The sequence below is a fragment of the Solenopsis invicta genome, chromosome 8 (assembly GCF_016802725.1).
Source record: "Solenopsis invicta isolate M01_SB chromosome 8, UNIL_Sinv_3.0, whole genome shotgun sequence".
In the NCBI taxonomy this organism is placed as follows: domain Eukaryota; kingdom Metazoa; phylum Arthropoda; class Insecta; order Hymenoptera; family Formicidae; genus Solenopsis; species Solenopsis invicta.
The window spans coordinates 7099143-7118794 of record NC_052671.1 but is presented as its reverse complement, the minus strand read 5'-3'; the positions used below and the strand labels follow the sequence as shown (position 1 = coordinate 7118794).

The 19652-nt window shown below is 36.7% G+C and overlaps 4 protein-coding genes across 10 annotated transcripts in view; 1 reads left to right on the top strand and 3 right to left on the bottom strand.

Moving 5' to 3' along the window:
• Nucleotides 1–411: 411 nt before the first annotated feature.
• On the bottom strand, nt 412–3371 carry LOC105197105 (ras-related protein Rab-10). Its single transcript, XM_011163337.3, has 5 exons — nt 2899–3371; nt 2134–2194; nt 1927–2065; nt 1753–1842; nt 412–1288 (listed from the first exon to the last, which is right to left on the bottom strand). The coding sequence occupies exons 1-5, from the start codon at nt 3023–3025 to the stop codon at nt 1103–1105; spliced, it is 603 nt and encodes a 200-aa protein (XP_011161639.1). The 5' UTR covers nt 3026–3371; the 3' UTR covers nt 412–1102.
• A 2872-nt stretch (nt 3372–6243) lies between these two features.
• On the top strand, nt 6244–16040 carry LOC105197083 (uridine-cytidine kinase-like 1). Of its 3 annotated transcripts, XM_039452899.1 has the most exons (11): nt 6244–6532; nt 6638–6762; nt 7619–7789; nt 7905–8011; nt 8137–8307; nt 8391–8462; nt 8548–8799; nt 8875–9084; nt 9302–9487; nt 9566–9878; nt 15359–16040. In XM_039452899.1, exons 1-10 carry the CDS (start codon nt 6477–6479, stop codon nt 9875–9877), a joined length of 1662 nt encoding a protein of 553 aa, XP_039308833.1. In that variant the 5' UTR covers nt 6244–6476; the 3' UTR covers nt 9878; nt 15359–16040. The 3 variants fall into 3 exon arrangements, with proteins under 3 accessions (XP_039308833.1, XP_011161612.1, XP_025991913.1); XM_011163310.3 differs by lacking the exon at nt 15359–16040 and having other exon boundaries at nt 9566–9984; XM_026136128.2 differs by lacking the exons at nt 6244–6532; nt 15359–16040 and having other exon boundaries at nt 6731–6857; nt 9566–9984.
• On the bottom strand, nt 9897–15360 carry LOC105197088. Of its 2 annotated transcripts, XM_011163318.3 has the most exons (12): nt 14854–15360; nt 13360–13437; nt 12932–13026; nt 12763–12840; nt 12524–12670; nt 12145–12220; nt 11867–12054; nt 11600–11744; nt 11213–11428; nt 10833–10951; nt 10551–10686; nt 9897–10438 (listed from the first exon to the last, which is right to left on the bottom strand). In XM_011163318.3, the coding sequence occupies exons 1-12, from the start codon at nt 15148–15150 to the stop codon at nt 10121–10123; spliced, it is 1893 nt and encodes a 630-aa protein (XP_011161620.1). In that variant the 5' UTR covers nt 15151–15360; the 3' UTR covers nt 9897–10120. The 2 variants fall into 2 exon arrangements, with proteins under 2 accessions (XP_011161620.1, XP_039308832.1); XM_039452898.1 differs by lacking the exons at nt 11867–12054; nt 12145–12220.
• Nucleotides 15631–19652, bottom strand: part of LOC105197045 (probable Na(+)/H(+) antiporter nhx-9) — a 22252-nt gene continuing 18230 nt past the window's right edge. For 2 of the 4 annotated variants that reach the window (XM_011163246.3, XM_011163290.3), the window contains one exon: nt 15631–18879. In XM_011163246.3, coding sequence (XP_011161548.2) covers nt 18623–18879 — 257 coding nt within the window. In that variant the 3' untranslated portion in view covers nt 15631–18622. The remainder of the gene's footprint in view (nt 18880–19652) is intronic. The other 2 variants (XR_005575436.1, XM_011163299.3) reach the window with 2 other exon arrangements.

The window sequence follows — 19652 nt, the reverse complement described above, 5'->3', positions numbered from 1 at the left end:
ATTTCCATGTAAAATTACGTAACGGAGCAATTCTGTAACGTCATTTCTGATATGACAAGAGAAATAATTGGGATATCCATTACCAGCTTTTATCTAATGTCTTTGAAAAAAATCAGAAATTTAATTTGTATTATATGCATAATTGCGTGTGTATATATATATTACATATATATATATATATATATATATATATATATATATATATATATATATATATTACACACATACATACACTATTACTACTTTTAATGCATATCTGTATATAATTATTATTGTGTATCTACATATATTTACGATTCTATTTGTCTGTAATTTTTCATTAGCAAATATGCAGACTCATTCCCTAGAGAATATATGTAAAGTACATATATGTGTCTGCGCATGTGTGTATTGAGAAATGAAAACAACTAGTTCGAAATTGCGAATATTTATATTTATAGTAAATCGGCCGTACACAAAACGGTAGAAGCTTTTGGTATTTAAGTTTTCCCTAACTTAATATACAAATAAGCATGGTGCGATTATTCACGTAGGAAAGCGTCCAATGTCCAAAGTTTTATCAAGATTAAAAGCCGACACACTCATACTCACACCACTCAACATGGTAACAAATTGCAGCCTCATAACAAACAATACGTCCTAATTGTTCTTGTTCGTGCACCGATGTAATGTTTTACATGAAACATGAAGGTCCACCAGTGAAATCTGCGTTTAATTCTTACCATCCGCGTATGAACTAATGAGACATTTGTTTACATACCACAGTTTTAGGTTTAATTATATATATGCATAAAACTGCGCGCGTATTTTTATAAATTTATCGACATTTATATAGACGTAACTAAAGAACATAACACAATCTTTTTTAAATATCATATCGGTAATTTTTTTGCAGCATTTTCGTTTCGATTGCAGCATAGAAAAACGTATTTTCATCAGAGTAAAAGTGAGATTATATCTGATCCAGGCAGTGTCGTGAAGTGTTTATGTTATTATATGCTTTAAATTACGCTCTAAATCCTATATCGAGGGATCTATCCCAAGTGTGGCACGAGCTGATATATAGTTCGTTATGCGCCGTTAAAATAAATAATATATAAAATTAGCAGCACCGATTCGAACTTCTCTCTACCCTTCGATCGACCGTCACTCTGTCGGGCGCATCTTGTGGTTCCTTGCCGTGAGTTTTGTCCAGTATTGCTTCCGCTAGTTCGCTAAATGCTCGATCGATATTAATATTCGCTTTTGCGGACGTTTCCATAAATCTAATGCCATGTTCTCTCGCTATCTGTATAAGAAAAAAAATTTTTGTTTAAAGAAAATGTGTTTTTAACAAGTTAATTACATTCATAATGTGCTAAGAATCAGGGTTGTGCTATAAATTTCAAGATTACGTTTATATGGATTATTTACGTATTGTTTACGTTATATTTATATACACGAATCTTTTTCATATAGACAATATAAGTAATGTAAATTATTGGCTAATCCAATACAGAAGATAATTCAATTATAAAATTATTAATATGTGACTTTAGCATTGATAAAAAAAATATATAATTTTAAAAATAAAAAATGTAACATAATTTTTGCTATTTTTGATGAAATCTGACTTCCATGATCCATTGATTATTGTTTACATAAATACCACATAAAGCATAATTCACATTGTATAAACGTAATATAAATTATTTATATTTTACATGTAAATGCCCAACCCTGTTAAAAATAGTATCTATATAAAACATTTACCGCTTCTCCCTTCTCTGTGCTGACAACGCGTCTTTCTTCCATATCACTCTTATTTCCTAATATCATTTTCTCCACATCTTCATTAGCGTGCTGCAGAAAATATATATGGCAATCATTTGTTTTAAAAAAGTTACATAAATAAATTTCTAAATGTTTAAAGTAAACTATACTTACTTCGTCAATATTTCTCAACCATTTCACAATGTTTTCGAACGTCTTTTCGTTAGTAATATCATAAACAAGCATAATCCCCATAGCCCCTCTGTAATACGACGTTGTAATAGTGTGAAATCTCTCTTGCCCAGCTGTGTCCCTACAGATAAAAAAACACACCCATAGATAAGTACATAGATAATTCTAAAAACATCCCTGATAACTCACCATATCTGTAATTTGATTTTCTTTCCTCTTAATTCCACTGTTTTAATTTTGAAATCAATACCTGTAAAAAAAAACTTATTCTCATTCCATTAAAGAAAAGAATAAAATATTTTGGATATATGAAAAAGTCTAAATATTATATGCAGTCGTTATCATTACGATGACACATTAATTAAGGAAAGTATAATCTTTTTCCTTGCCTCCTTATGTATTCTATTAATTTACACTCATTATTTTTTATTTCCATTAAGTGAACTTTTATATATGCAAAGTGCAACTTGTATATCATCTATAAACTTACTTAAATATCTTTTTTGTAACTAATGCAATATGTATTTATGCTAAACGAACGGATGTGTGACGCGGCTAAAGTCTCGCAGAAACAAAGTACAACGATCACTTTTTTTTCTCTTGGAAAAAAACATGTTGGTAATTGCACCCTCGATTGCCGTGCGTGCGTATGCGTGTGCATACAAACGCGCGCGCGCGCACGCACGCACGTACGCACGCACGTGAGTGACTCTCGCACACGGAAACGAAGCCGCGGCGATGGTCGGCTCGATCGGATTTTACGGAGAACGAGGCGCGACGGTCTTTTTCAATCGAAGCGCCGCGTTTCTAACCTAATCGCCGGGAGGAGAATGCGAGCCAAGTTCGTCGTTGCTAACGAAGAAGCCTCCACGATTCTCTACCGGCCTTTCCGATCTCGTTTCCCACTTTTTCTTTCGCTCACGCGCTCTCTCTCTCTCTCTCTTTCTCTCTTACCTATCGTCGAAATGAACGTGGTGGAGAATGCATCGTCCGAGAAACGAAAGAGTATGCAAGTCTTGCCGACGCCGGAGTCGCCGATGAGCAGCAGCTTGAACAACAGATCGTATGTCTTCTTCGCCATTTCGTCGCCGAGGCTGTCCCGCGTCGAGGAACAAGCGCTGAGGTGGAGGAGGTAAACAGAGTAAAACGAGCAACAGCACGGGCCTACGGCGGCGGCGGCGGCGGAGCTGCGGTGACTCGCGGTCGGTTGGTTATTGCGATCAGCAGCGACGATGCTCCTCCGTACATCGAACGTTACGCACCGGTTATAGTCGTTCAAGGTCGAACGAGGGCGCGTCTCCCGACGAGCTGCGACGTACGTATACGTGTAGACGTATCGTGTCGTATCATACGGACGAACCGGTCGCGAAGAGGCGGCGGACTATTAAAAGACGACGACGCGACGTCACGCGACGACGGAGTCAACACGACGCAGAAGCCATCGGGGGTGAACGCGGGGTGACTTTCGGCACGCTCTCTCTTTCTCCCTCTTTCGTTCTCCCTCTCTCCCTCCCTCCCTCCCTCTCTCACTCACTCACTCACTCACTCTTTCTCTCTCTCTCTCTCTCTCTCTTGCTCTCTCGCTCTTCTTCCTACTCCCTATATGTGCGTGCGGCGTTCACTACTTCGCGCTCGACAACGCGAGATCGAGCAGCGATCCAGTATTACCGGCTGAATGAGTGTGCGGCGCGACTATTCTCCGCTGCATCGCGCGATGTCTCAACACTCTCAACTGCAGCAGTTTGAAACTGCAGAGAAGTATCCTTTTGCAACATGATCCCACCTCTTATCGCAAAGGGTTACTCTCTCTTCGCTGATCGCACGCCTCGCCAATAAAGGGAATGGGCGATTTCTTGTTCTAAAATTTTATTCAGACGCTTATGCGTAAAATACAAATTATCTGCATTACGCGTATACAATGTAAACTATTTTTTTTTTTACATGTCATCTATGTAAACTATAGTTAATGGCTTGCATCCAGGAATGCAGTGAATAAACAAGTGTTTCTTATAATTGAATGATTTTCACTTAAAATAATTGAAAAGTTGTTTAGGAACGATCAGTTTTAAGTTTTGCAGTTGGCAATTTATAAATTTAACCAGTTTGATTTTTTTTAAATCGAAGTTGGTAAGATTGCTAGCTCTTTTAAGTTCTATTCCGTCAGCGGCACATTCCATTCCATGATAAATTGTTGCGTTTTCCTTGGACATATTAAAATTTGCTTGATGAATAACTTTTCTTGAATATTAACTTTAGCTTGAATGTTAAAAACGATTTTTTTTAGAGATGTTACGTAGGCATTATAATAATATCAGAAATAACCGAGATCCGGGAAATATTGCTAACATCTCATGTTTCCAATAAAAAAATTGGATTTACACGTGTCTCTCTTGTGTATGCGTTATGTATTCACATCGACATGATGTAATCATTAACGTCATTCTTGAATTTCCAATACACAATCAAATTGCTTTTTACTACATTTAAAAAATTGATTTATTTTGCGGTAATAGATCCACACACGCAATTAACGAATAAATTTATGCGTATAAAGGAAGATATATGATACATGCCTCGATACACATGCAGTTTCGTGTGTTATTAACTTATTACATAAAACACGTGCGTTTTAATCGAATTTTATAATTTTCTTTCACAAAAATTTTATTTTATTTATAATTTTATTTCGTACGAATTTTGTTTTATTTTTAATTTTAGTGCCTGTACGTTAAAATATTTCCTTTTCTATCCTCAATAATTGCCATTACATACGATATGAGCGTAACATAGATATGAAGTTGCAGGTTACTTGATTCTCATGCATGTTTCTTATCAATTTCGCATACCGAACACTCAAGATGCATGCATTTGCGTCTTATTAAAAGCGAAAGCCAACAAAGGAACGTTTTTCTTGCAGCACGCAGCTACAATATTCGAAGCGTTGGTCTCCTTGGTCTCACGCTTCTCTTTCGCAAACATACATGCCAAAGATAGCCAATCTAGCCCACGTGGGCGGAAACTTGCCCCCAGCCTCCCCTACGTCACTGCCTCTGATGTATTTATTGTCATCGCACGTCTACGCGTGCTCAAATGTTGGAGATGAAGAGAGTCAAAGAAAAGGTCTTGTAAAAAAGAACGAAAACCTACGAAATCAATTTGCAATAATCAAAATTGAATAATCTTTGAAAAAAGAGATTCAAGGAAAAACGATTTTTCGATATTTCTACAATATTCTTAATATTTTTAAAATTTACAATTTTTTTCCAGAATATAGTCTAGATATAACCAGCAATAGTTTAAGATGCAATATTTAAAATACTTAAACAAAAATTCAGATTTTTTCATTATTTCTTATTTCATTATCTTATTAGAGCACATGCCTACTTTCTTATTAAAATTATTTTTTATTCAGATAAGAAATTTGTTCTACTGCTTTCAAAACAATCTGTAATTTTTTCACAATTTTCTTAATGTTTTGAGAAATGACTCACGCATCCTTAAAAATATAAATTTAAATTATGTAATATTGTATAAGAATGCGTAATCAGAATTGATTTTGCAGAGCTGAATAGCCGTACGGAGGCGACCGAGGCTGAGACTTCGCGTGAGTCAGACATATGTTCTATAGCGAGGTCCGCATGCGCGCGATTTCTTGCATCGACACTGCTGCGCGTGGCCGGTTCCCTCAAAAAAATCCCACGCATGCGCAGATTTTAACAACGCGCTCAGTTCTTCAGTCACGTACATATTTCACTGCGATAAGTGGTTGTCGTTACGCCCGTTATGATGAAAAGACAGGAAACGTTAACGAAGTTATAAAATTTTTTATTTATTATTTATTTATAATTTATTTATTTATCATATATTGTCGTTTAAAATATTTTTGATATTTCTACGGTTTTTTTTAATTTTATAATAAAAATTAAGAAGCATGCAATAAAGCAGTGGACGCAAAGATATAATTTTGTTTTCGTTATTTATAAGTTTCATATTACTTTGCAGATAATTGCAGGAAATTTTATCAATATTCTGCCAAACAAAAAATTGTGAAATAATCTGAACTATGGAAAATGGCAATAAAAGACCTAAAAATATTATTGCTGAAGCTTTATGTCCACAATGTTAGAAATCGTTCCGAATTTAGTCATTAAATTAAGTGAAATTAATTTGCCGAATTGTTCAAATGCGATATGTTTAATTCTTTCTTGGAGCGATTTCTGGCATCGTGAACACAAGGCTTAAAGATGCGCTTCTAGACCCGGTACTGACGAGACCGTCACGTGGTCGTTCGTACGCACGCGCGCGGAAAAACTGCAAGATGATCGAATGATGGTGGGGTCTTTCCCACGATTCGGGAACACTGACCGCATGCGAAACATTTCTGTGCGTTACGACGTGCACCGTATGTACGTATGTCCGGCGCGCAGCGTGGTGCTGACGTACAACGCAGTAGACCGCAGGTGATCGTCTGCGACGTGCACGTTGTCGGCCGGTGGTGACGAACTCCGAGAGATCAGCAGAGTCAACGGAATATGGCAGCTAAGATGCAACCCCCGTTCGAACCACCGAGCTCGGCGAGTTCCGAGAGGTATGCGCGAGGAGAGTGGCTTTTTTCCTTTTTTTATTTCGTAACATATTTTTCTACGTCCATTAAAAATTCATCAGTACTTTATCGCTGAAATTGTTATTCCAGCGACGACGGCGACGTGTGCTTGGACGACCGCGAAATTTTTCTCGCTGACGAGCTGTGCGAGGATGTCGAACACTACAAGCCCTCCGACGTCGGCACACCGCAATCTCCGAGGCCACCGTCCACAGGTATAAATCCGTCGACTCTCGCGTAAGGTTTTAGTCTGGTCTTAAAGAGCAACTTTGTAACATGTGCTCCAGAATTTGGTCTGATCTCGTATGTGGTAAGGATTTATTTTATTTGCTAGCAAAACCTGTTAGTGAAACTAGTAAAACTAGATAGGATATATTAGTGTACCTAATGACGATAAATTTCTTATATACGTTTCTTATATATATTTACCAATACATTTATTTTTATGTGATTGATAATCTATGATAGCTTGGGTTAGTCATTCATTGGCAACAAATCATATGTAATACAAACTGTATAAAATATCTTATCAGTGAATGAAATAATTGTAACTAAATAAAAAAAAATATGACCTTTTACTTTTAAATAATATATAGTTTAATGCATGTCATATTTGTTTAAGTATAATACTTGTTAAGCATAATATTTTTGCACATATAGATGCGCTATTTGCAGAATCAAACTTCTATGAAATTGTTCCTGTAGAAGAAGATCCAAACAATCCAATGCCTTAAGTTCCTTAATGAACTCCTCGAAGACAGCCAATACAAAAAATACATGAATAAAAAGGTCCTTCCTTTCTTTAATCCTATTCCTATTCCTTTTACTAATTAAATCCTTTTATTATAAATCATATGTATGAAGTGATATAAAATGCTTTCCATTTAATAATAAATTGATAACATTATTCTAGCTTTCTTAATACTTAATGAGTAATAACGATAGAACAGCACTTGTGCTGACTTGTGTTAAATGGAAAGCACCCATATTCTAAGAATAAGTATTGATTATCATATAGAAATAACAAAGAAAAATATATGTTGTATAATATATATTGTATAATTATAACAGGTTCACAAAAGTCACCACGTTCACGCAGGCAGCGTACTACTAGCATGTCACAATCAAGTAAAAAGACATCTGCAGAATCTATCCTCAGAAGTAAAACGCGAACCATTTATACAGCTGGTAGACCTCCTTGGTATAATTCAGCTGGTCAACAAGTAGAACCTTTTGTAATTGGTTAGTAGTATTTAATTAAAATTCTATTAATATTGTTTTTAATTTGATATGTGATTTAAAATTTCTATTTAAAATAAGTGTAAACTTTTATTATGGAGAAATATATTTGCAATAGGTATTTGTGGGGGCAGTGCTTCTGGGAAAACAACAGTGGCAACTAAAATCATAGAATCTCTTGACGTCCCATGGGTGACCCTTCTTAGTATGGATTCCTTTTATAAAGTGCGTTAAGTATTCTAATCAATAGTGTTTGCTAAAAATATCTTATACAATAATCAATTTGTCATTATCACGATGGAAAATAATTTTGTAATGTTGTAGATAATCACTAAATATTTATCTTGTAGGTATTAAACGAGAAGCAGCACGAGATGGCTGCACACAATGAGTACAACTTTGATCATCCTGATGCATTCGATTTCGAACTTCTCAAGACTACGTTGCAGCGTTTGAAGGAAGGGCGTATGGTAGAAGTTCCTATTTATAATTTTTTAACGCATCGTAGAGAAAGTAGAACGGTAAGTTGATTAATTACGATTTTATACTTAATATGCGAGAAATTAACGCGATTTGTACAGTTCTTTTCTTCTTTGTTTGGAAGAAAACGATGTATGGCGCCAACGTCATTATCTTCGAGGGAATACTTACCTTTTACAATGTCGACGTCTTAAAGGTAAATCAATAAAAAGATTAAATTAATTTATAGATCGGAAAAGATATCGAAAGAGAGTAACAAAATGGATAAACGTTTCATCAAGCTGTGCGATATGAAAATTTTCGTCGATACTGATGCGGACGTCAGACTGGCCAGACGTTTACGAAGAGATATTTCGCAAAGAGGCAGAGACTTGGAGGGTGTATTAAAACAATATAGTAAGCATGTGCAACCGGCTTTTTATTATTACATAGCGCCTCTTATGGTTCATGCCGATATCATTGTGCCGCGCGGAGGAGAAAACGAAGTAGCGATAGAGCTAATCGTACAACACGTTCACACTCAACTTCAGTTGGTAAATTGTCAGCTTTTACTTTACAGTTTAATGTAAAATTATTATTGGTTGCAATGATCTCTGTGTCGCTTTCAGAGAGGTTTCAAGTTGAGGGAAAAATTAGCGCACTCATATATCGGACAACCGTTACCTTCTTCTTTGTACTTATTACCGAATACACCGCAAATAAAAGGTCTTCATACGTTCATACGAAATAAGGAGACCTATAGAGATGAATTTATTTTTTACTCTAAACGCTTGATCCGACTAGTCATTGAATATGCGTTATCTCTACTGCCTTTTGAGGTAAGTGCAAACATGTTGCAGTTGTTCAATGGTATGTACGAATATTTATTTATTTTTTTAAATTTATTTTATCACAGCCCTGGCTAGGCGAAAACTGTCAATATATATATATATATTTTTTTTTATTTATTTTATTGTAATTGTTATTTCAATGGATAAGAAGTAGGTTTCTTACTTAATTTCTGATATGTTATAATTTTATTATTTTTACATGAAGGATGTAACTGTCGAAACACCACAAGGAGTGTTGTACGGTGGTAAACGAGGAGCAACAGACAAAATATGTGGTGTGTCGATATTGCGCGCCGGCGAAACCATGGAACAGGCTGTGCGAGATGTGTGCAAAGACATACGCATAGGAAAAATTCTTATCCAGACTAATCAGCAGACTGGCGAGCCCGAAGTAAGCACTCGAAAATTTGTCCGTCATAGGTATATTTTTGATAGCAGGTCGATACTATAGATTATTTTTTATACCTAGTTGTACTATCTTCGATTACCGAAAGACATTAAAGACTACCGAGTAATATTGATGGATGCAACTGTTGCGACTGGTGCTGCCGCTATCATGGCGATCAGGGTACTTCTGGATCACGACGTTGCCGAGGAAAATGTGCTATTGGCGTCACTGCTGATGGCCGAATCCGGGGTGCATTCGATTGCGTACGCCTTCCCGCGCGTAAAGATCGTTACCTCTGCATTGGATCCCGAGATAAATGAGAAGTTCTACGTACTGCCTGGCATCGGCAATTTTGGCGATAGGTACTTTGGTACCGAGCCATCTGACGATTAAGGTGATTTATAGATCTCAGTTTAAAGTTCTTATATATATTCGCTACGTTGTGTAAATTGTGATACAAATGCAAATATCAATAATATCTATCATATCTTTAGCAAAAATTGTTTAACGTTTCTATATGTGTTCCTTGTCCTTATTACAATTTCATTTTACACTTATGACATTTAAATTAACACCAGCTGTTGTAATGCTATTTTTATATGCGATGTTGGCTCTTCTTTAAATGTCAACTTGTGCTTAAAGGGGCGTTGTGCCAACGCCACCGGTTTCCGCAATATCAGCGGGGGTGCCACGTAATTGTCTGTAGCCTCGTAAACTAGCTCGATGCGAGCGTCTCCATGAATCCAAATTGCTGCCAGTGGAATTGCTTGGCTGGCTCAGGAGATATGTTATTAAACGATCCAATGCGATCAAGTCCTCGCTTGTATTGCCAGAATTCGCTAAGCCTTTGTGCGACTTTTGATCTCCACCTATTATTTCTTCGACGTTTCCACCGTCATTTATGTTACCTCTACCCGCGGTTCCGCGACCATGAAGACCAAGTCGAGAGCCAATCTACAAATTTTTTAAAAAACCATTAAAGTATCTGTAGAATATAATATATAATAATTTAGATAACTTTATTTAAAAAAATGTTCAAATTGATATAACAGTAAGGAAATGGTACCTCTTCTGGTCCGTGTTGGCCGTAACTGACCCTTTGTACTTTTCGGAAGGTTTCATCGTTCATCGCTTCCCTGACTGCTTCGTTTAACGTGCGTTCCAACGCTCGTTGCTTTGTTTTACTCAGCCCATCGTAGAAACTAATTGAAATGTGTTTTAATATGGAGGAATGTAATCACTTTTTTAATCAACGCGTACTTTTATGTTATTACTTATGACTCACTAGTAAGATCAAGTATAACGTCATAGTTTGGCAATATTTACACTCGCAGTTTTTTTTTCTTACCTCGAATCCAAGGAACTGTTATCTCTAGAGATATTCTTATCGCGAACCAGCCGGATATCGTGTTCCCAGAATCGACGTAGTTCCGGCGTGGATGTGTATGGTGCGGCCACTTCTTTTATCTGCGGTTGTGAAAAAATGATTACGACGAAAATAAAAATAACGCGTACGCGATATAGAGCGGCTTATACGTGTTATTTATTAAAATCGGCGAATTTGTCGTATCGCAATGTAATTTGCGTAACTCGATAGCGAAGTTGCAATTAACAACGCCACGTATATATCGTGCCGGTGACGTAATAATACGGGATGCAAATTACTGTTGCAATTTGCGATTGTTCTCGGCCCATTAACGAACTGTATCGCATGCTAACTTTAATTACCTTCAAGACTATTATCGCCGTAATAAAGATGCACATTACATTGATAAATGTCAGACACGCGCTGATAATGCCATTGCAGAAGAATTCTACGGGCAAGTAATCGCTGTAGATATATGTATAGGAGCTATTAAAGTTTGTATAAGATTCGCCTTTGATGTGCGGCATTTTTATGGGTCGATATATGAGCCATATGCATCCCAGGGCCCAAAACAAACCCTGTGAAAAATAAAAACGAGCTCTCAATCCGATCAACGTAATTACATTAATCATTAACGACTATCCGTGCAAAAGGAGAAAAAGCAAACATAAACGTATCTTTACTCAACTCACGTCTAATTATTACTCTATAGAATTTATTTTTATACGGTATGTGCATTATTCTCTCACGCAATTAACGACTGGCGGTAGCAATGAAGCTGATATGGCGACGCCAATTAACGGTCCATTACTGCCTTGCAGCAGAGCGACTGCGACACCTGTGCCAGATGGAAGAGCCCAGAGAACACCCATCCAGAGCGATCTATAGTTGCCTCTGTAAAAGAAAGTTGTCATTTTGTGTGATAAAATTTATAACTATATTTTTATATAATTGTGTAGAAGCTGTATGTAATCTACGTTAGTAACAATATGTCTGGTCACTCTTGGTGATATCACCTGCCCTTCATTTCGTCGGTTGGCCAGTCGTTGTAGCCCCAAGGCATTTCGGTTGTGCCAAGGATAAGGCCGAATATGAAGCCGAAGAGTATCGATAAGAAGATACCGAGCATCAAGCTTTTCAGGCCGACCAGTTGCAGGTCTCTGTCGGCTATGATCGTCCCGAAAGTCAGAGACATCACAGGTCCCTTTGATCAACGAGACGATCAAAAGCGTGAGGTGACGCGCGAAACATTGTTTGACGACTAGCAAAGAGTTGCATTAAAGGGTTTTTTTACCATGAGGGGAGAAACTAGCATGGCTGCAACGACATTAGTTGCACTGTTCTCGACGAGACCAAGTGCAGCGAGACAGCTGCAAGATCGTAATTTTCGCAAAGTTGATTATTATTATTAATACATCCTATATTTTATTACAGCAAAATGTCGTAAAACCCATGTTTTATGTTCAATATTCTAATGCTCTCCCTTCACAATTACATCCGAATCGTAATAGCATTAATAATAAAACATGACGATGAAATGAATATCGTCGTATGAATGATAAGAGGAATTAGAGTATTATTCTCTCACAGTCACAGACGAACTTACCAGAAGTCTGTTTTAATTATTATTTATCTAGAGATAATGCGTATAAGAGGTAGTTTTGGCTTCTTACTCCGCGGTTAATACCAGGCACACGTAATCGAAACTGAGATCACCGCCACTGCGGACGCCATCGACCACTTGTTTCACCGTCAATTTCGATCTAATAGATCCTACGAAATCCTCCCAAGCGTTCTTTCGATCCTCCGATTCTTTCCGTCTGAATGGCAGAAAATATATGTCAGATAATGTCTCAGAAATATTTCCGCTTTTACGCCAATCGCATTAGCAATAAAAGTCAATTAGAGAAACCTGCGAGCAACGTCGTCCTTCACAGCCAGCAATCCTGTCCCATCCACACCGCTGTACGTACATTGCGTTGGGATTACGCTAAAAATAAAAAAATCAATGGCCAAAGTCATGACTCCGCGAGCGCATTGGAACTCGCTCGTGCAACTTCTTCAGCTCAGGGAAAAATCACCTCACTATCGAGTTCATTTTAACGCCAATACCCATCTCGGTGAGGCAATGTATGCAATTTTCGCAGGGGTCGCCGGCGGGCACCGGAAATATCACCTTCCATCAAGAAACCTCGTTTGTAGTCACATTTGGAAATATTATACACGTGGAAAAAGCGATTTCGCTGAGGTATCTACAAATCAAGCTGGATATAGATCTGCAAAAATAATTTTATTGAACCGTCAAAATAATTATAACTGATATTCAAGCACTCGATGAATAATGCTGCGAATAGTTTTGGCATTCCAGCAATCAGTTTGAATGATCAACAATTATTTTGATGACTTATTTTCAGATCTGCATGCGGCTAAATACATCCAGCTAAATTTTTTAGATACTTCAGTAAAATCGTTTTTTTCCGATAAAAATATGACCATATAACTTTTATACCTCGTAATACATGTCTTCCTTATCTTTGCACCACACGACGTGTTCTATCCTTAGCTTTTTGAGTAGTTCTTCCAACACCTGCAAAAATGAAATAAACTGTATAATTTGATAAGTATGAATATTAATCTGAAATTGAATTGAAAAAAATATTTATAAAAAAAATATTTTTATTTTTTTTTAAGCAAGTTAACAACAAAGAATTAATGAAGAAACATGAAATCTATAATTACTATGATCTGATCTGATGATCCATAATTACTTTATACTAACAAATATATTACTTTGTATATTACTTTACGTCTTTATACTAAACAAATATAGACACACATGGAAAGGACAAGTTTGCTGAGATATAAATTTGAAAATAATGTTGAATTATTAAAATAATTTGTATTGGATGTTTAAACCAGTTAATAAAATGTCAAAACTTTTTGCAGCAGTGTCATCATTCTTGAATGTCTTACATAATTATTTTGATAGTTCAACATAAAATTATTTTCTGATCTGTATTTAACTAAATTTTTAGTTACCAAATGTGCACTTAAGCTATTTTTTATTATATTTCGTATTTAGTGCTGTTTTGAATGCAAATCAAAGTTCAAAATTGTAGCTTAAATGTTTCAGTCATTTATTATTACACGTTAAATCTTTCAATAATAATAATAATAATAAATTAATAAATTAATTATGTCGACTAAATTTGGAATTATTTAATTATTATCAAATTAATGGAATTATTTATTAAATTAATAATAAATTAAATTTGTTATAAGCTTTTCTGTAATATACTGCAAAAAGTATGATTTAAAAAATCGGTTACCTAAAGCGTATCTGGGGTAATTAAAATAAAATTCTTCATCTTTGAAAATATCGAATTTATAAATTAAAATGATTAAAAATATAAGAAACTATTAACTAATATTTAAACTATTTATTTTATTAATAATTTATCGAAAAAGCGATTAAATATTCAGTAATTAATAAACAAGTTTAATGAAAAGGTAAGAATACTAAAATAAAACTGGCTTGAATTATTTTATGAATTACTTAGTTTTAGTCACTTCATCACTTAAGAATCTTATATTAATATCATTTCTTGATAGTAAAATGTGTGGTGGTACAAATTAAGAAAACTTAGTAAAGTATAAAAATATCTATTTAATTTTTATAATAATTGTAAATAAGTACATATAAATAATGTAAAATAGTCTACAAGTTTTTTTTATGAAAATATAACAATTCAAAATAAAATTGCATAATTACGTTATATAAGTTGATGAAAAATTTACATGTATCTGATTTTCTAAAATACTGATAGCATGCATAAAACAAAATAAATTTTGTTAAATTTTTATCTACTTATTTCTTAATTACTTTTTATTTTTTTCATTAAATGTTCCTTATATAAAATAAAAATATAAAATATTGAATAGATACGCTTCAGTACGCCTTCAGCAATTTTCCCTTACGTCTTCTAAATGTTTTTCACTTTACCGTTTCCATCGACACAAAGACCGGCGTTTTCGATCGTGTGGGGTATCCGCGAGCACGATTCCTAGAGTCAATGCCGACATCGATGCCGACATCGTCGTCATCGTCACCATCATCGTCGAGCGTAAGCAATTGCGCGCGGTTTTTCGATTCCTTCAATCGAAGATCCACCTTCGGCGTCGCGATTTTATTCTTACTCTTCTCGATCTTCTTCGATCGCTTCAGCGGCACGCCGAACACAAGTTCGTGCTCGTAGCTCAGAGTGGGAATGCAAACCAGGAATACGACACCTCCAGGCATGTTCGTTTCCACGGTCGACAATTTTATCGCACGAAAATTACTCACGCGATCTGCCGCGTGCGATCGCCAAGGCTCCTCTGCCTCGATTTCGTCGAGTGATCTTCAGAAGATCGAAGGTGCAATTCATTCATCAGCTAACGATAATTATTTTATTACCTGGCTCGTAATTGTTCTGTGAGTAAAGATGACTTTACGATGCTGTTTTCAGACGATCGTGACATTAGGAACGTTCGAGGTCCGACAACTGGAAATATTTTTACTTGGATATACTCGAAGCATCATAGAGAAATATTTATAATTTTTATTGAAAGAAGGAAGATGTTATATAAAGGAAAGAACGAGAAAATTGAGCAATTTAAAAAACGTTTCTTCCACTCTTCGAGTGTCATTATTGGCGAGAATAATTCATTTAAGGAACGATAAGGAGTAAATAAGGAGGTAAGAGACGTGTGTGAAATATAAAAATGTCCAATGTAATAGTCCTTTAAGAAATAAACATTTATTTCCTTTTTAACAAATCAACAGCGTAGACTAGCACCTAGAGACTAGTCCGACGTTTTTTTATCCGGTCTAAGTAACTAAAGGCCGCGAGGAATATTCCATGCGAGGGGAACTTCCAAATCCGAATGCAAAATCATTTTTATTGAACTTCCCGTGTTTTTTTCTTTTTCTAATAATGCGAACTTATACCCTGTCACCCTTATGTAGATACAAAAGTGGTTCGGTATCAGAGATCGCGTATACGCTAAATTAAGTACTCCGCAGTACGATGTACTTGTAAGGAAGTATAAAAATCGCAGGGTCCCGCAAGAGCCGTGAGGTAATTGTCAAAAGTTAAAAGGTCAAGAGTTTATTGAAAGCCTAAGCTAATTATAGTTATTAATAAAATTGGTATTAATCGTTATGAGTGACGCGAAAATAAGTACGAGAAAGGCTGCAATTTCTGCAATGCGCAATAAACGTATTCAAAAGACATTGATGACAAGGTTCCACTATTTGAGGCGACTCCATTTCGTAACTGCATTCTATTCTCGATCTTCCATTTAATCAAAATAAGTCTCCAGCTATCAAAAGACTCTCCGGCCGTTGATAAAGTTCCCCTCGAAACTAGCATGAGCTCGGCGCTTTCGCTTTCCGCCCGCATCGAGCGATAGCTATAATTGCATTATTTAATTATTAGTAGTAGAACTAGTATAATCATATACTAGCGATAGTAACAAGTGTTAACAATAATAACTAGAATACCGAATGGTATAGTGGTCGCGCTCCGCTTCTCTCTCTCTCTCTCTCTATCTCTCTGTTTCTCTGATATCTTCTCTTTCACTCCGCCGAAGAAATAATACCAAACGATAACAAAAATAGTGTGGATGAGGATGTTGTTGAGGATGACAACGATGAGGATGCTGACAATTTTCTAGCGTATCATTAAGAAAAAACCGTATGTACATGCTTCTGGCGGTTTTTCGCTAAATATTAACTAAGCGGTGCCGTGGCTGCGCGATATTTAACAATGTATCGTAACAGTGTATTATCCATACACCAGGCACCGTGTTACTCACGAGTATCCGCTTGCTGGAAAGTTTTTCCTTTTTTTTTCTTTTAAGGCCATACTAGAAGGGAGAGCGGCGCGCATCTGTACGCATCTCTCACGTCTGGTTCTACGCAACCGATAGTCGCATCGTCGTCCAAATCATCACGCAACCGTTCGCTTGAAAGGAATACTCCTAAATTCAGCTGGGGATGCGTCGCTACGGGATGTCATCTACGTACACCGTGATGTGCTGTGTCGCATGCATGCGTCGCGTACATGCGTCAGACTCACGAACGGGACTACTAACGATATAACGCACTTAATGTTGGACTATCGTCATCCGCGAAGCTGCGGCCAGACTTGGCGACTTAGCGTACATACAAAGCTTTGAGGTGCAATTTCACGAGCCGCTTGAACCGGTCGTTTGAGTGACAAAAAGGATTACACGATGACTTTCGTCATTATTATCATGACAAAATGCGAAAAGCAATGGTTTTGACAGCGTGTAAGCATGCTTTGCATAGCGTGTAAGCTTGTACTTAATTAAAACTTTTCAAACTACAAAATTTCAGCCGCTGGAATACAAACGACAAATATGTCGTTGCTTCTTTTAGTAGCATGTGAAATTGCACCTTTAATCAAATAATTAAAAAAATACATACTCGTCTATCGTGACGATAAAATCGTCCCTCTTATTTCCAAAACATATATGGCAGATCTCATATTATATCTATAATTGACAGTTTGATGAGTGAGCATTCTTCAAAATCTTGTTAAGAAGACTAGAAATACTTACTAGCAAGCAACGATGGAGATAAAAAATTATACTTTCTCTATAGAAAATGATGTCATAAAAGATCGCGGAGGTAATGCTAATCGACATTGTGTCATAAATTAACTAGCTTTATCGAAAATGACATTGTGACGTAAGTGTCTCGCATTATGCTACTGGCAGAATATCATTTTCAGAATTTATGGTAAATTGTGTGACAACAACTCCAAGCGTTTTTCCTACTTTGCAGGTCACATTCTACCAAGTCGATTAGTCTGACCGAAGCTTAATCGCGAAGTATACAGCAGCGATGATCACCGCTGAATCCACCTTCGAGAGAAGGTACTCGTGGTAAATCTTGGGACAAGCTTGGGCGGCGCATTTTACGGCGCCGCGCGGCGTAATTTTTACAAGACTTTTATCGATAGCACCGACAAATGAATTTTGCGCCGACGACGACGGCAGCGTGTACAGGATCGTCGGGGCGTCCAAGCACTTCTATAGTCCTTAAGGCCACAATTCCAAGATGTCTTAGAGACGGATTTAGAAATAAGCCCTTGCTCTCGACAAGCGCCTTCGCTCTCGCGAATGCGTGCAGAAAAAAATAACAGTGATTCGTCGAATTTCAACTTCGTATACGTCGTTCCGCTTCCTTCCGGAAATCGGCGAGCGATCTCGCGAATACCGAATACCGAACTCGAACAGAAGATCGTTCATTCCAAAGAGATTTCGCCACTTTGTCCTTTTTTTTCGTTACCACGAAACTCGTCATTAACCTTTTAGAAGAAAATCTTTCCCTTTTTTCATCTAATTAGCACAAAATTTTCGCATTTTCCTAAATATTTCTGTTCTTGCAAAATCCAATAAAAAGCTTCGACGCGTTTTTCACAGTCTCTCTTGGAATTTGTTCATCGTAACGTCTTGTTTCGCACATCAATGTTAGTGAGGCGCATCAACAAGATTCAGGCCGAGATTCAGGTTTCGCGAGATGCCCTCGGAGCCAGAAGGCGTCTCGTCAAGGGCAGGTCTTCTCAAACGGGGGCACTCGGTCGGCGCAGGAGCGAAGTGAGCAACGAGTGACGACGTGGTGGTCGCCGGAAGGGCCGACGTCGTCGACGCTCGACGTCCGCGAAGGCGGACGTTCGCTCCTCGTCGACGGTCCCCAAGGGTCAAGCCTTCTCTTCCTCCTCGTCCACGTCCTCCGACGATTCCGACGTGGAGGAGGTGATCAGGGCGGTCGATAGGCTCGGCATGTGAGCGGGCGTGCAGGCGAGGGAGTTAAGGCGTACTCTCCGGCAGTCCGGCAAAGAGTGGGACCCGTCATCCGCCGCCTTGTCCATCGAGTGAGCTCGGTCGGCGAAGCCGAGTTCCATCATTGACACCCGCCTCATGGGCATCCTCCTCATGGGGTTGCCTGCAAAGGTAACTGAAATCAAAAAATTCCATTTATTCGGGGAAACCACAATTCGCGAGCAGCGTTTTGGCCGATTATCGGTGTCTCATAATTATTGAAATGTATAATTCGAAGAGATTTAACGTAATTAGAATCCGATAAAAATGTTTTATCGTTTCCGAGTAATGTTTTGTCTCTATTATGATATTTTAGAAAACATTTTTATTCAATTAATTTTAACACACATAGATACAATATTTCATGTATCAAATGGAATGATAAAATTGATACATGACAGCAATTTATCATTTCAAAATCAGGTAGATACTAAATATTCTTATCAGAAGACACCAATTTGTCCGGCCGTAACGTTATCGCAAATAAAGCAGCGAACACCAATTTGTCTTAAAGACAAAAGCATAAGAAGTGTAAAAAGTGATTTGCACAGTGATTTGTTAAATAATATCTACACTGAGAGAAAAAATGGTTACAATTATAATTTAACAATAATTTATAATCATTTTCGATTTTAACTATTTTAAGCTATTGTAATAATGCAAATTATAACTATTATTTATTATTACTACGCAAATAGTAAGTGTTTAAAGAACAGGTATATAATTCTAACTGCATTCTTACTATAAGTAAATATTTTATTTTTATCATTCATGTTTTAATATTTTGCTATATTAATATAATAATATTTGAAATTATAACAATTCACAAAAAAATTTTTCATAGTTAACAGAACTATAAGCATAACATTATTATTAACATTATAGCATTAATTACTATAAAAAGGAATT